At 41.5% G+C, this 17,505-nt stretch overlaps 1 protein-coding gene across 1 annotated transcript; it reads left to right on the top strand.

The window, feature by feature from the left end:
• The first annotated feature begins 989 nt into the window (after positions 1-989).
• On the top strand, positions 990-17,414 carry LOC124034526 (osteoclast-stimulating factor 1-like). Its single transcript, XM_046347838.1, has 10 exons — positions 990-1,161; positions 4,589-4,635; positions 4,735-4,785; positions 5,066-5,129; positions 6,496-6,549; positions 6,777-6,884; positions 7,075-7,124; positions 10,243-10,321; positions 10,643-10,741; positions 16,381-17,414. Exons 1-10 carry the CDS (start codon positions 1,128-1,130, stop codon positions 16,437-16,439), a joined length of 645 nt encoding a protein of 214 aa, XP_046203794.1. The 5' UTR covers positions 990-1,127; the 3' UTR covers positions 16,440-17,414.
• The last annotated feature ends 91 nt before the right edge of the window (positions 17,415-17,505 follow it).

Below are 17,505 nucleotides of genomic sequence, written 5' to 3'. Positions count from 1 at the left end.
ATTGTTTTATTTATTTAATACATTCTAAAATGTATTAAATAAATAAAACAATTGTCAATCAACACACAATACCCCATAATGACAAATCGATACAAAATGTGGAAAATGTCAAGTGGTCTGAATACTTTCCAAATGTAAATGTTATTTAACTAGGCAAGTCAGTGAAGAAAAAAATCTTATTTACAATGACAGCCTATCCCGGCCAAACCCAGACAAAGCTTGGCAAATTGTGCGGCGCCCTATGGGACTCCCAATCACAGCCGAATGTGATACACCCTGGATTTGAACCAGGGACAGTAGTGACACCTCTTGCACTGAGGCAAACTTAGACCGCTGCGCCACTCGGCAGCCCAAATGCACTATACAACACGCACTCACGCACGCACACACACGTGTGTGTTGGGATGTATAGACGTTACGTGGATAGAATATTTTGTATATCTGTAGACCACATAGGATAGAATAGTATATATACAGCAATAGTTGAACAGGATGGCCTTTACTATAATGCAGTATATACATATGAAATTATAAAAACAGTATGTAAACATTAATAAAGTGACCAGTGTTCCATGTCTATATACATAGGGAAGCAGTGTGTTACAATAGCAATGGTTATAAAATGTACCGCAGAAATGGAACGTAAATCACAGAAAATATATGTTCTGGTGGCAGTTGCAGAGAAGTATTTGTGTATACGAGATCTGACTTCAAAAGAGTTACTGGATGTGTTGAGTGGCGGTGTCCAGTCCTCCCAGGCCGTTGGCAATGGTGCAAGAGTAGACAGGGTCAAAGTAGTGGGAATGGGGTAGTGGGTTTTTAATTAGTGTAGGGTTAGATGGAAAAGTGTTTTATTTATTTATATTTTCCCATTTTGTATCTCAAAGTATGATGGATTTATATTATAGTCCAGTTGGGGGCGGTAATACTACATTTTGGATGCCAACCGCCGTTAAACTCCGAAGAAGAAGGACAAAGTATGGAGGCATGCGCGTTGCTAGTTTTCCGCCTAGCTGGTTCTGTCAGTACTTCCTCATTGGAAGTAAGAAACTGCCTATTTTATTTTTGGACAATAAGCAACGTTTTCAGAATAAGAGAAGGCGTAGCTACGGTTTAAAAGTCTGAAGATGTCCAAACCGCCTCCCAAGCCAGCCAAACCAGGTAAGTATTTTATGATAAGTAACTAACATTAGATAACTAGTCTTCCGCCCCATCAAGCAAGTGAAACCTAAACACCTAGGGTGTGTTCGTAAATTCAATCTGGAGTGTGCTCTGGGCATTCGTATATTTAGATCGTCTGTTCGTAAATTTGGAGCGTTTCGCTCGCGGAACGTACACTGACTGGACGCTCTGGCCGAGGAGTAGGTTGATCCGAGCGTTCTGACCTCACAGCGGAAGTCAAACACGCAAGCTAACTGGCTAACGTTGGCGTGCTACTTCCAGACATATGAGAGAACACCTCACTGACAACTTTGCTCGTCCTAACTATCAGAGCTGGTTAGGCTGTTTTCATGTTATCCAGATCATTGGTGACTGTAACTGTTCTGCTGGCAACAATTTAATTACGCCTTTTCGCCGATGTTTACTGACACCTGACATTCAAGGGGTGTTGAGCTTTCGTAAATTCCTCAGTTATTCTTCGCTCTGGCACATTCAGAGGGTGTGCGACCCAGCTTGTCAGCAAACGTTTGCTAGCAAATATGCTGGACCAGTTCTCATTGAATAATTGGCCATTTCAAATGTCAGTGTCTGCACTCTTCTTATCGTGGTTGTTGTCGATCGTTATGTGCAAGTATGTGGCCGTGATGGTCTGAATTTACAAGCGAGCTAATGTGACTTCCCCTTTTCGAGTAGCTGATGAAATCTGGTAACAGTGGTGGATTTATGTATGGGAGGAACTGGGTGCCTGCACCCCAAAAAAATCGGAATGGTGACAATTGCGAGATCGGTTTTCTATTGCTCATTTGCACATCACGTCAATGATATGTCACGGTGTGGGACTCTGGGTCAATTAACCTTGGAGTGGGCGCCCTGATTCTAGTTTGTGAGTTAGGCAGGCTATTGCCTGATAAGGTTTCCCTCTTAGAAGTACGAGATGGAGCGGGGGTAGGTTGACCTTAGGACTCCACTGGACGCCGGAGGTGGGGGGGAATCAAATAGCGCACCTCTAACTTTGTACAGTACTAATGAAATTAGTAATGCATTTGTTTGTGCAATTTAGTTTTTCTTGTTTGAAGTGTAATAGTGTAATAATCAGGTTCTCTTTAGGTGTGTTATTCAATTTGTGCAATTTAGTTGTGTGTTTTTGTTAACAATAGGGTAATAGTGTAATAATTCAATTCTTTTTTTATTTGTATCTATACTACAACCTGTTTCTATTAGTCTTTGTTACTACTTTTTGATATTTCTGAGTTATTTTTGTGTATTTTTTATATTTATATAGTTTTAAATGTTATTTATTTGTGGTGTTCCAAATGTCTGAATAAAAATTAGTTAGTGCAGAATGGTGCTATTCCATTTATTTTTATTTTGTAACTTTTTGTAACTTTTTACTTTTAGTTTATTTAGTAAATATTTTCTTAACTCTTTCCTTTACTGCACTGTTGGTTAAGGGCTTGTAAGTAAGCATTTCACTGTGAGGTCTACACCTATTGTATTCAGAGCATGCTCCACTCTCATGAAAAGCAAGAGCAGCAGCATCAATTATACAATTTCTCTCTCTTTCTCTACTGTAGCAGTTGTGTTCGGGAAATCCACGGGACCTTCTGGACAAGTTAATTAAAATTGCACATACCCGTGACAATTATATTAGATCCAACTGAGATCTTTGACATGATTTAGAATTCTAGATCTGGATCCGCTCAGGTCCTGGATCGGGTATTCGGGTACAGGTGGATCCATAAAGACCTCTAGCTAAGAGTGGTGCGGGTGAGCTAGTCAGTACAGGCCCCAGAGTTTTCACAGAGGCAGGATGGGGCATGTAGGACCACAGTCACAGAACAGAGCAGGGTTTGTCTATTAACTAAACTGCACTGACTCACTGGAACACTGGAGTAGTATGTGGCTCAGTTAGGGTGTATGTAAAAAGAGGAAATCTCTCAAGGCTTGCATACCCCAGTGTTTTCAAGTAGCCAACTGATTCCCATTCACAGCCTTTTTTTGTTTGTTTTCTTATTGGACAAGAAGACCTACATGTATTGAGCCCCTCCCTGTAACACCCAGTTTTGTGCCTAATGTACACAACCCTGGTTTCTCTGTGCCTATGAACTAGTTTAGCTTTCTCTCAACACCACTCTGGTCACATTCAACCCCTGGGATTGAGACAAGGCAGTACAGTATTTCTTCAGAGGCCCTCCGATCTTGTAGCCTTGGGTGTATGGACGAGGGCCAATGTCTGTTCACTGAGGATGGATCTGATAGAACATCTGTTGTTGAATAATGACATTTTTTTTGTAGTTAGAAACCGATAAGATTAGCATTCCTGCAACATTATTTTGATGAAATTTGATCTGAGAAATCTAGTTGTTTACTTGCTTTATATTTAAATACTATTATTGGCATAGCTCATCCATATAAATACTGTGCATACCTTAAAAAAATGTCATACTGGACTCTGACATTGCTTGTTCATTTATTTATTTGTTTCTTTTTGTGATTTATTTGTGTATTAGTGTTGTACTGTTATTTACTGCACTGCTGGAGCTACATTGAACAAACATATACACACTACATGTAAAGTGTTGGTCCCATGTTTCATGAGCTGAAATAAAATTACCAAGAAATGTTCTATGCACAAAAAGCTTATTTCTTTAATTTTGTGCCCAAATTAGTTTATATCCCTGTTAGTGAGCATTTCTCATTTGCCAACATAATCCATCCAACTGACAGGTGTTCCTTGGCCTGCATACTCACTAGACATGTCACCCATTGAGCATGTTTGGGATGCTCTGGATCAACGTGTAAGACATTGTGTTCCAGTTCATGCCAATATCCAGCAACTACGCACAGCTATTGAAGAGGAGTGGGACAACATTCCACAGGCCACAATCAACATCCTGATCAACTCTATGCAAAGGAGATGTCTTGCTGCATGTGGCAAATGGTGGTCACACCCAGATGCTGACTGGTTTTCTGATCCACGGCCCTACTTTTCTTTTCAAGTATCTGTGACCAACCGATGCATATCTGTATTCCCAGTGATGTGCTTATCCATACATTAGGGCCTAATGTTTAAGGCAGCCTTCCACACCTCTGATTCAGAGGGGTTAAATGCAGAAGACAGTTGAATGCGTTGTTGTACAACTGACTATGTATCCCCCTTTCCCTTTAATTCATTTATTTCAATTGACTTTCCTTATGAACTGTAACTGTAAAATCTTTGAAATTGTTGCTTTTTTACATTTTTGTTCAGTGTAGAAACAAACATGTGTATGCAACAAACTTTTTAATTTGATTGAATGTTTGTGATAGTCTGGTCCCAGGGTTAATTTTGTGCTGTATAGCCAACAATGAACAGGCAACGTTTGATGCAATGCACAGTTATATACATTCACACTAATGCCCGTTTCACCCCTCTGTTCTCTCATAGGCCAGGTCAAGGTGTTCCGAGCCATGTTCACCTTTGACCCTCGAACAGTGAGTGTTTCTTGTCCTATAGGTTGGTCTTGTCCCTCCACTCCACCTCACACCAATCCAAATTAAAGTTGGTGTTTGTTTTGATTTTTTTCTTTTCAGCCAGATGAGCTCTACTTTGAAGAAGGAGACATCTTGTATATCTCTGATACGGTCAGTTACTGTTAACATCCCTTTCCCTCCTCTTGTCCACTTTTCTCCCTTTCTCTCTTTTAGTCCCTAGTATAATTTCTTCTTTCTGTCTCTGATGCCCTCTCTTTGTTTTGTTCTGTTTCTGTTTTCTTTACTCTTCATCCGTCTCCCAATTTCTCTCTTGTCTTTCCCGTATCCTGTTCTTTTTTCTTTCTCTCTGTCGGTCTTTTCTCTCACCTCAGAGATACTTGCTGCAATAATTCATTTCCACTGGCTCTCGCTGCCTGTCTATCATCCTTAGAGTGACAGCAATTGGTGGAAGGGGACCTGTAGGGGAAGGAATGGCCTCATCCCAAGCAATTATGGTGAGTAACTAAACCATAACACTCCATGTGATGTTATTGCAAGTGGCATGCAGGGATTGACATTTAAGGGTTACCCTATTGCCTGAGGTAAGTGGCCTGCGCAGTCACGCAAGTTGAGCCTGCTCTGTGGCTTCCCAATAGGGCAAGTGAGATATACCTGTGTGTGTGTGTGTGTGTGTGGGTGAAAAATAGCCAGTGCTACTTTAACCTTTAATCTCTCGGGCAACCAAAAAAAGTATTCATGATCTCCAGCATCACTCCAACATCAACATATGTGAAAATGGCACTTATCTATATATTAAACTCAGCAAAAAAAAAAGAAACCTCCTTTTTCAGGACCCTGTCTTTCAAAGATAATTAGTAAAAATCCAAATAACTTCACAGATCTATATTGTAAAGGGTTTAAACATAGTTTCCCATACTTGTTCAATGAACCATAAACAAGTAATGAACATGCACCTGTGGAACGGTCATTAAGACACTAACAGCTTACAGATGGTAGGCAATTAAGGTCACAGTTGTGAAAATTTAGGACACTAAGGAGGCTTTTCTACTGACTCTGAAAAACACCAAAAGAAAGATGCCCAGGGTCCCTGCTCATCTGCATGAACATGCCTTAGGGATGCTGCAAAGGGGCATGACAGGAATGTCAGTGTTCTGCCATGGCCAGCGAAGAGCCCGGATCTCAATCCCATTGAGCACGTCTGGGACCTGTTGGATCTGAGGGTGAGGGCTAGGGCCATTCCCCCCCAGAAATGTCTGGGAATTTGCAGGTGCCTTGGTGGAAGAGTGGGGTAACATCTCACAGCAAGAACTGGCAAATCTGGTGCATTCCATGATGAGGAGAGCGCTGCAATACTTAATGCCTGGTGGCCACACCAGGTACTGACTTACTTTTGATTTTGGCCCCCGCTTTGTTCAGGGACGCATTATTCCATTTCTGTTTAGTTGCATATCTGTGGAACTTGTTCAGTTTGTCTGTTGTTGAATCTTGTGTTCATACAACTTTTTACACTTTGTTAAGTTCGCTGAAAATAAACGCAGTTGACAGTGAGGACGTTTCTTTTTTTGATTGGGTTTAGTAAAAGAAGTGTTTCCAATGAAATCAGCCAATTGGAAGGCAATGTCTACTCAATATTGGTCAAAATCACCCGATACACACACTAATCTTCATCTGTAATTTTTACTACAAAACATAGAAATGCACAATTTTCTCATACTGTATGTTGGTGGTGCTGGAGATGATAAATATGAAGTTGAAAAATTGTGAAGTTTCTCTTTTAATAGCTCCCATCTCCTTACGGCTTTCATAGAAGCATGGTGCTCTGTTGAAATCCCATTCTGCTCTAACTTTCTCAACCTACAGTGGCCGAGCAGGCGGAGTCCATTGACAACCCAATGCATGAAGCAGCTAAACGAGGTGAGGGACGAAAAGAAGCCTGCTGCGTCACTCACTCTTTCCCCATGCACTGCACCACCAGTCATCTTAAACTATGGAATTGTCCTAACAAACTATACATTTTTCTTCATATTGATTGTTTGTTTGCTCTACACCTTCTGTAACCTGTATGAATATGAATGGTATACTCTAGCTTTGGGGGGGAATGTGTGTGTGTGTTTGCATTATTGCTTGTTTGTGTGACGCAGGGAATCTGAGTTGGCTGAGGGAGTGTCTGGAGAACAAAGTGGGAATTAATGGACTGGACAAAGCTGGGAATACTGCCCTCTACTGGGGATGTCATGGAGGACACAAAGGTAACAGATCATCTACGACACACATACCACTACTCTCATTGTCTGTATACAGAATGTACAGACACGTGCCTCAACGAAATCACACACTCAGCTTTTTTCTTGAATGACAGGGCAAATGCATGTCAGCCCACACACACATACACACTGCAGTGAGATGTATGTCAATGTTGTGTTGTCATTTTTGTGACAGATGTGGTGGAGATCTTGCTGGGGCAGTCTAACGTGGAGTTGAACCAGCAGGTGAGAAGAACAGTTTAACATTTTGTAAAAGGCTGTTTCAAACAAATATGGTTTCAGTTATTTAGCAGACGTTCTTATCCAGAATGACTCGCAGGAGCAATTAAGGTTACGTACCTAGCTCAATGTCATAACAACTTGTTTTTTCTTCACCTAGTCGGCCTCGGGTATTCCAAACAGCAACTTTTCAAATCAAATTCTACTGGTCACATACACATGGTTAGCAGATGTTAATGCGAGTGTAGTGAAATGCTTGTGCTTCTAGTTCTGACCATGCAGTAATATCAAACAATTTCACAACTACCTTTTACACACAAGTGTAAAGGAATGAATAAGAATACGTACATATAAATATATTGCTGAGCGATGGCCGAACGGCATAGGCAAGATGCAGTAGATGGTATAGAGTACAGTATATACATATGAGATGAGTAATGCAGGGTATGTAAACATTATATAAAGTGGCATTGTTTAAAGTGGCTAGTGATACATTTATTACATCCAATTTTTAATTATTAAAGTGGCTAGAGATTTGAGTCAGTATGTTGGCAGCAGCAACTCTATGTTAGTGATTAACAGTCTGATGGCCTTGAGATAGAAGCTGTCTCTCGGTCCCAGCTTTGATGCACCTGTACTGACCTCGCATTCTGGATGATAGCGGGGTGAACAGGCAGTGGCTCGGGTGGTTGTTGTCCTTAATGATCTTTTTGGCCTTCCTGTGACATCGGGTGGTGTAGGTGTGCTGGAGGGCAGGTAGTTTGCCCCCGGTGATGCGTTGTGCAGACCTCACTACCCTCTGGAGAGCCTTATGGTTGTGGGTGGAGCAGTTGCCGTACCAGGCGGTGATGCTCTCGATTGTGCATCTGTAAAAGTTTGAGTGTTTTGGTGACAAGCCAAATTTCTTCAGCCTCCTGAGGTTGAAGAGGCGCTGTTGTGCCTTCTTCATCACGCTGTCTGTGTGGACCATTTCAGTTTGTCTGATGTGTACGCCGAGGAACTTAAAACTTTCTACCTTCACTACTGTCCTGTCGATGTGGATAGGGGGGTGCTCCCTCTGCTGTTTCCTGAAGTCCACGATCATCTCTTTTGTTTTGTTGACTTTGAGTGTGAGGTTACTTTCCTGACAGCACACTCCGAGTCATGGGTGAACAGGGAGTACAGGAGAACGCACCCTTGTGGGGCCCCAGTGTTGAAGATCAGCGTGGTGGAGATGTTGTTTCCTACCCTCACCACCTGGGGGCATCCCATCAGGAAGTCCAGGACCCAGTTACACAGGGTGGGATCGAGACCCAGGGTCTAGGGTGTCAGGTAGGGTGGAGGTGATATGATCCTTGATTAGTCTCTCAAAGCACTTCATGATGACTGAAGTGAGTGCTACAGTGCGATCATTTAGCTCCGTTACCTTAGCTTTCTTGGGAACAAGAACAATGGTGGCTCTCTTGAAGCATGTGGGAACAGCAGACTGGGATAGGGATTGATTATGTCCGTAAACACACCAGCCAGCTGGTCTGCGCATGCTCTGAGGACGCAGCTAGGGATGCCGTCTGGGCCGGCAGCCTTGCGAGGGTTTAACACGTTTAAATGTTTTACTCACTTTGGCTGCGGTGAAGGAGGCCTGCTACCAAAACCTGCGGGCCCGTGTCAGTGGCACTGTATTGTCCTCAAAGCGAGCAAAGAAGTTATTTAGTTCGTTTTCAGTTTCTGGTCCAGTGCTCTTTTTCGCTTGGCTACCTGCTGGCCAACATTGATAGTGTTTTTAAAGCCTGATTGGTTGTATGCAATTGATAGCATATTTAGTCTAAACGCGCTAGGCTCTATTTAGGCTCTTAAAGGAATAATCCACTCAACCTAAAATTCCTACGATTTACATTGTTAGATAATGCAAATATGTGAGAACAATATGTTGTGAAAAATGTTTGCATTTTGTCGTTATAATAAATTAGGAAGTTGTTGTGGAAATCTGTGGCGCTCAAGTTGACTACAAACCCCACAATAGAATGCTCTTTAGAAAGGCTAGGTAGGTGGCTGGCTAGCTAGCTAGGTAGCTAGTTAAACTTAGCTACACACTATACTGCGAAAGTCAATATCAGCATTTGAAGTAATTAGGTAGTTGGAAAGGCCCTGAAACAAACTGCACTATCAATTTAGGAGGTAGCCTACAATGACACCATGTTCAACCCAGTTGAGATCTCATTTCTAGGTCAAAGCTGTGTGAGTCGGGTTGATATGGCAACGGGCAAGGGCACTGCAAGCAGGGTGATGAGAGAAGAGAAACTCTTTTGCGCCATGCTAGTTGAAAGAACAAAGGATATTAATCTGACAGAACACTGAGGACATTTGAACAAAATATATACTTTGTCATGATTACATGGACAGATGGCTGTGTTCTAGACAAGTATGCCCATAACATCTATTGGCTTATTTGGCGATCTGGAGTGCAGGTAATTGTTTTAAAAGCATTAGTTTATCTCTAGTGACAAGAACATTATCATGATGAAGTATCACATTTAAATCTAGGACCAGATTAAGTTTAGTTCTGAACTTTAAAGTGTTTTTTTTTTTTTGCTGTTATAGTTCCACCCCTTTTTTCTCCCCAATTTTGTACGGACTTGGGAGAGGCGAAAGTCGAGAGCCATGCGTCCTTTGAAACGCAACCCAACCAAGCCGCTCTGCTTACTGACACAATGCCCATTTAGCCAAGAAGCCAGCCGCACCAATGTGTCGGAGGAAACACAGTACACCTGGCAACCGTGTCAGCGTGCACTGTGCCCGGCCCGCCACAGGAGTCGCTGGTGCGCATTGTGACAAGGATATCCCTGCCGGCGAAACCCTCCCCTATCCCGGAAGACACTGGGCCAATTGTGCACCGCCCCATGGGTCTCCTGGTCGCGGCTGGCTGCGACAGAGCCTGGACTCGAACCCAGAATCTCTAGGTGGCACAGCAAGCACTGCGATGCAGTGCCTTTAGGCCACTGCGCAACTCAGGAGGCCCCTTTTTAAAAAAGTGTTTCTATGGAGATTCTCTATTGAGCAATCATTTTATGTCCATATATAATGAGAATTATGCTACAATGTGGGTATGGTCTTTGATTAACATGTGGGCTGTTTTGTTCTCCTGCAGAATAAACTGGGAGACACTGCATTGCATGCTGCCGCCTGGAAGGGATACTCGGACATAGTAGAGATGTTACTGAATAAGAGTGAGTCCATCTTTCTGTTTCAAGTTACCTTTTTTTGTGCTCTAACCAGTTTAATTTCCTATCTCTGTGTGTATGAGCCAGGGTTGGGGTAAATTCACATAAGTTGGTCAATTCAGGAAATTATATGAATTTTAAAAATTAAAATGACACGCATACCTTTTCAATTGATTGACAACTCAAATAATTGTAGCATTTTTTTGTTGTATACTTCTGGAATTGACTGACATCCATTTCAAATTGACCACAACCCTGGTATGAGCATGTCTGGTTATTTGTGTGTTTCTCATCTTTTATCTTTGTTTATTTCTGTCTTTGTTTCAGATGCCAGGATGGATATTAAGAACAATGAGAAGAAGCTGGCTCTGGAGATGGCCACCAATGCCCAGTGCGCCTCTCTCATTAAGAGGAAACAAGGAGGCAGTGAGTAATTTAGGCCAGAAGATTGCGTAAGGCAATCTTTGGTCGGTTTCCTGGACACAGACAAAAGCCCTAGTCCCATAACTCAAAAGCACTTTCAATGGAGAATCTCTATTGCACATGCTTCTTAGTCCAGGACGAGGCTTAATCTGTTTCCGGAAAACTGACCCTTATTTTCACAGTCGACTGATCAAGTTCATTGACTGTCAAACTTGTAATGGCTGCAATCCCACTAACGAGAGAAATGTCATCAACAACCGCTGAATTGCATAGCGCTACATACAATAAATATTACTAAAAATATTTATATTCATGAAATCACAAGTGCAATATAGGAAAACACAGCTTAGCCTTTTGTTAATCTACCTGTCATGTCAGATTTTGAAATTATGCTTTACAGCGAAAGCAATCCAAGCATTTGTGTAAGTTTATCGATCGCACTACAAAACATTAAGTACACTTAGCATCAGGTAGCTTGGTCACAAATATCAGAAAAGCAATCAAATGAATCATTTACCTTTGATCTTCGGATGTTTTCACTCACGAGACTCCCAGTTACACAACAAATGTTCCTTTTGTTCCATAAAGATTATTTTTATATTGAAAATACCTCTGTTTGTTTGGCGCGTTATGTTCAGAAATCCACAGGAAAGAGCGGTCACGACAACGCAGACGAAAATTCCAAATAGTTTCCATAATGTCCACAGAAACATGTCAAACCTTTTTTATAATCAATCCTCAGGTTGTTTTTAAAATATATAATCGATAATATATCAACTGCAAATTTGTTTCACAGTAGGAGAGGGAAAAGCAATACCTATCCAAACTCTGTTGTGCGAGCAAAACTCATGTGACCAGTTGACGAGATGTTATCGTTCTGGCTCATTTTTCAAAATAAAAGCCTGAAACTATGTCTGAAGACTGTTGACACTTTGAGGAAGCGATAGGAAAAGGAATCTGTTTCATATCCCTTTAAATCCAGCAAAGGGAGGCTATGGAACATGGAGTTTTCAAAATAGAAGCCACTTCCTGTTTTGATTTTCCTTAGGGTTTCGCCTGCAATATCAGTTCTGTTATACTCACAGACAATATTTTGACAGTTTTGGAAACTTTTTAGTGTTTTCTATCCAATACTAATAATAATATGCATATATTAGCGACTGAGGAGCTGGCCGTTTACAATGGGCACATTTTCATCCAAGCTACTCAATACTGCTCCTGCAGCCATAAAAAGTTAAGCATTTCTCATTTAGAGAATTTGTATATACAGTACCATTCAATAGTTTTGACACACCTACTCATTCAAGGGTTTTAATTTATTTGTACTTTTTTCCACGTTGTTGAATAATAGTGAAGAGATCAAAATGATACAATAACACACATGGAATCATGTAGTAACCAAAAAGTGTTAAACAAATCTACATATATTTGAGATGCTTCAAAGTAGCCACTCTTTGCCTTGATGACAGCTTTGCACACTCTTGGCATTCTCTCAACCAGCTTCACCAGGAATGCTTTTCCAACAGTCTTGGAGTTCCCACATATGCTGAGCATTTGTTGGCTACTTTTTCCCTCACTCTCTGTGGTCCATCTAATCCCAAATCATCTCAAAATCATTGGGTGATTGTAGAGGCCAGGTCATCTGATCCAGCACTCCATCACTCTCCTTCTTGGTCAAATAGCCCTTACACAGCCTGGAGTTGTTGGGTCATTGTCCTGTTGAAAACGAATGATAGTCTCACTCTGCGCAAACCAGATGGGATGGTGTATCGCTGCAGAATGCTGTGGTAGCCATGCTGGATAAGTGTGCCTTGAATTCTAAATAAATCAGACTGTGTCACCAGCAAAGCTCCATCACACCACCTCCATTCTTCATGGTGGGAACCACTGTTGTGATTTTGTATTGATTGATGTGACAACTGCTTTTCATCAAATGATTAACTGTTTATAATTACGTGATTAAATTAAATCGGGTAATTATTAACTCTGTAACCTGGGGCATCATGGGATAGTTTGGCTTTGAGTTTCTATTTCCCAAATTAATAATTATCTATCAGAATATCGATTTTACAACAGTCGCTAATTCATTTCCTCTGTCTCATTCTGATCATCACATAATCCGTCAATCTGCACTAACCCGAGTCCCACTAAATAAGTTCGTACCACACCAACTGAGATGATTATTAATTTACTAGAAGCTAAAATGATACACACACACAGTCTAGACTATTGATTAGAACTTAGTACAATGAAACAGGTCCCTAGTGGGCCAACGCAATCAATATGAGTTACACAAAATGGGGATTTCAAAAGAGAAAGAAAAGCAAACTTGGGTACATTTTGTAAACTTTGCTTATTTTAAACCTAACCTTGCCCCAAACTGCTGCTCTTATGGGTCAGAATATAATGATGTAATTACGTGTCGAAGGTCTCCGATGAGGTGTCTCTTTGTGGACCAGGTTTGCCTTCTCCTCTGACGGAACTTCTTTGGTTACCGAGTGTAACACTGTCCTCAAGATGTCAGTGTCCTTTGTCTTAGTGATCCATTTCCTCGCCCTTGTTCTGAAAGAGGGGTTTTCTGAGGATGGCTAATCAGCCATATAGGTGGTTCCAGCGTGGGAATGAAAGCAGTGTAGACACACGATTCCTTGGAGAGAATAACTGGGTGGTCCTGCTTGAATTCAACCTCTTAGACACAGCTACTCATCCGTAGCATAGATTGTTAAAAGGTTCCTTTGTCTTCAACCTCGTGTTGCGTTTTGGGGTTACAACTAATTGGACCTTGGCTGCAGCTCGTCATAAACCTAGTCATAATTCTTAACTCACATGTTTTATACTCTTTGGTCAGAAATGGGCATTTCCACCTTTTAGGGCAAGTTCTCTGGACATAACTTGTTACGAGGCAAGGTCTGGATTTTACTCCGATCCTTGGTCTTTTACCAAATAGGGCTATCTTCTGTATACTACCCCTACTTTGTAACAACACAACTGATTGGCTCAAATGCATTAAGGAAAGAAATTCCACAAATGAACTTTTAATACACGGCACACCTGTTAATTGAAATGCATTCCAGGTGACTACCTCATGAAGCTGGTTGAGAATGCCACGAGTGTGCAAAGCTATCATCCAGGCAAAGGGTGGTTACTTTGAAGAATCTCAAATATACACTTTTTTGGTTACCACATGTTTCCATATGTATTATTTCATAGTTTAGATGTCTTCACTAAATCAAATCAAATGTATTTATATAGCCCTTCGTACATCAGCTGATAAATTAAAGTGCTGTACTGAAACCCAGCCTAAAACTCCAAACAGCAAGCAATGCAGGTGTAGAAACACGGTGGCTAGGAAAAACATAGAGAGGAACCAGGCTATGAGGGGTCGCCAGTCCTCTTCTGGCTGTGCCGGGTGGAGATTACAACAGAACATGGCCAAGATGTTAAAATGTTAATAAATGACCAGCATGGTCAAATAATAATAATCACAGTAGTTGTCGAGGGTGCAGCAAGTCAGCACCTCAGGAGTAAATGTCAGCTGGCTTTTCATAGCCGATCATTAAGAGTGTCTCTCTAGAGAGTTGAAAACAGCCGCAGGCAGAACAGTTGAAACTGGAGCAGCAGCACGGCCAGGTGGACTGGGGACAGCAAGGAGTCATCATGCCAGGTAGTCCTGAGGCATGGTCCTAGGACTCAGGTCCTCCGAGAGAGAAAGAGAGAATTAGAGAGAGCATAATTAAATTCATTATTATTCTATAATGTAAAAAAGAAAACCCTTGAACGAATAGGTGTGTCCAAACTTTTGACTGGTACTGTACATACATAGGATGCATTCGGAAAGTATTCAGACCCCCTGACTTTTCCCAGATTAAGTTACAGCCTTATTCTAAAACTGATTAAAGTAGTTTTTCCCCCCCTCAATCTACACATACCCCACAATGACAAAGCAAAAACATTGTTTTTACATTTACATAAGTGTTCAGACCCTTTGCTCAGTACTTTGTTGAAGTACTTTTGGCAGCAATTACAGCCTCTAGTCTTATTTTATTTTACCTTTTTATTTAACTAGGTCCTTTAAGAACAAATTCTTATTTACAATGACTGCCTATGAACAGTGGGTTAACTGCCTTGTTTTTACCTTGTCAGCTCTGGGATTCGATCTAGCAACCTTTTGGTTACTGGCCCAACACTAGGCTTACCTGCCGCCCCACAGTCTTGTTGGGTATGACGCTACAAGCTTGGAGTTTCTCCTATTCTCTGCAGATCCTCAAGCTCTGACAAGTTGGATGGGGAGCGTCGCTGCACAGCTATTTTCAGGTCTCTCCAGAGATGACTGGGCCACTCAAGGAAATTCAGAGACCTGTCCCAAAGCCACTCCCACGTTGTCTTGGCTGAGTGTTTAGGGTCGTTGTCCTGTTGGAAGGTGAACCTTTGCCCCAGTCCTGAGCACTGGAGTAGGTTTTCATCAAGGATCTCTGTACTTTGCTCCGTTCATCTTCCTCTCGATCCTGACTAGTCTCCCAGTCCCTGCGGCTGAAAACCATCCTAACACCATGATGCTGCCACCATCATGCTTCACCGTAGGGATGATGCCAAGTTTCCTCCATATGTGACGTTTGGCATTCATGCCAAAGAGTTCAATCTTGGTTTCATTAGACCAGAGAATTGTTTCTCAAGGTCTGAGTGCGCCCAAAGGCACCTAATGCAAACTCGAAGCAGACTATCATGTGCCTTTTACTAAGGATTGGCTTCTGGTCGGGCCACTCTACCATAAAGGCCTGATTGGTGGAGTGCTGCAGAGATGGTTGTCCTTCTGGAAGGTTCTCTGATCTCCACAGAGGAGCTCTGGAGTTCTGTCAGAGTGACCATTGGGTTCTTGGTCACCTCTCTGACCAAGGCCCTTCTCCCGATTGCTCAGTTTGGCCATCTCTAGGAAGAGTCTTGATGGTTCCAAACTTCTTTTCATTTAATAATGACTGAGCCCACTGTGTTTTTGGGGACCTTCAATGCTGCAGACATGTTCTTTCCACAAAACTGTGCCCTGACACAAGCCTGTCTCTGAGCTGTATGGACAATTCCTTCAACCTTATGGCTTGGTTTTTGGGGTTTTGGTCTGACATGTACTGTCAACTGTGGGACCTTACATAGACAGGTGATTGCCTTTCCAAATCATGTCCAATCAATTGAATTTACTGCAGGTGGACTCCAATCAAGTTGTAGAAACATCTCAAGGATGATCAATGGAAACAGGATGTACCTGAGCTCAATTGTCTCATAGCAAATGGTCTGAATACTTATGCAAATAAGGTATTTGTTTTATTAGCAAACATTTCTAAACCTGTTTTCGCTGGGACATTGTGTGTAGATTGATGAGGGAAATGCTTTATTTTATTTTAGAATAAGGCAGTGGCAAAATGTGGAGAAAGGGTCTGAATACTTTCCAAATGCACTGTATTTCAGTAACACTACTAAGAATGCAAGATGCCAAAGCGAGGAACCCCCAATAAAGAACTGTCCAGTCCACACTGGAACATAGTTGTACTTTGGGGTCATGAGAGGAAATGTTTTAATTCCATTAAATGTAATTGAATCTCCCAGAAGTGTTACTGACCTCAGCTCTTCCTTCCTATTTTGTTTTATTACAGATATCACACGTACACACAGCAATGCAGATGAGTACCTTGACGATGAAGACTCTGACTGATTGCCATCTTCGGAGTGGGCTGTCTCATGGGGTTTGGGGGTTGCAGTGTGTGGGACATAAATAGCTTGGTGGGGGGGATAGATTCCAATTTTTACACATTTTATCCTAACATCTGTTCATAGAATGGTAAACAAAAGTAATATATTTCATAATGTGATAGGAACATGGCATTTTTAAAACCTTAGGGCCTTGGTGAGGCGATTGGGTCGAGAAGGGAGAGACCGACGTTGTCTTTATAATTTAGACGATCGAGGGTTCCACTTGCTGCATCTCCGGGTGAGTCTGTGATTGCTAACATCAGAGAGGTTGAAACTGAGAGCTGGACCAATAAGCCACTCTCACATTGAAGGTGGTCTGAACTTACATCGCAGGTGTGGCAGGAAGTGACCACGTGAGTCTCTGGGTTTATTTATCTCTGGCGCTAGTAAACAATGGCTCGCACGATACTGGAATTAGGCTATTGACATACTTTCCTCTGCTTTGTTTGTTTACACTTAACGTCATGCTGAAAGTAACTTAATGGAGTCGTAATGCATATGCAATAATGGTCTGTCAATGCATTTTCTGCATTGTCAAATGTGAACATTTACTGTCAACAATCATGCCATCACTCATGGAATATGGTAATATTAGGTGTGCTGTTCAAAACATTTCCTTCAACATATATAGTCTCTTCCCTGGTATTTGGAAAGTGCCACTGCATTTTCTCAATTTCCTTTCTATTCCTTTTCATTTGTTGTTGTTCGTCACCGACCGCTGCGCCATTGTTAAAAGATAAGTCTCAAAGTGCCTAATGAAGCCGTAAATATTGAGTTTGTCTACAGATACACTTGCAATCACATGAATATGTGAATGAGTCACCTGATCTGATGTCTTTCATAAAGATGTTTTCATCATTGTTGATTGATTTTTATTTTTGTTTAACTGCTTTGTCTGTCCTGTCAAAACTATGCAATAAAAACGTTTATCTAATAATTTTGTATATAGAATATTATTTTGGAAACGGACATGTTTGTTTATTGAAACCCCTTTTTATTTTGGTTATTGGGCCATTTATGTTATCACC

Source organism: Oncorhynchus gorbuscha, linkage group LG04 (genome assembly GCF_021184085.1).
Source record: "Oncorhynchus gorbuscha isolate QuinsamMale2020 ecotype Even-year linkage group LG04, OgorEven_v1.0, whole genome shotgun sequence".
NCBI classification, from domain to species: Eukaryota; Metazoa; Chordata; class Actinopteri; order Salmoniformes; family Salmonidae; genus Oncorhynchus; species Oncorhynchus gorbuscha.
Note: the sequence above shows the minus strand (reverse complement) of the source record. Positions and strands in the feature narration are given on the sequence as shown.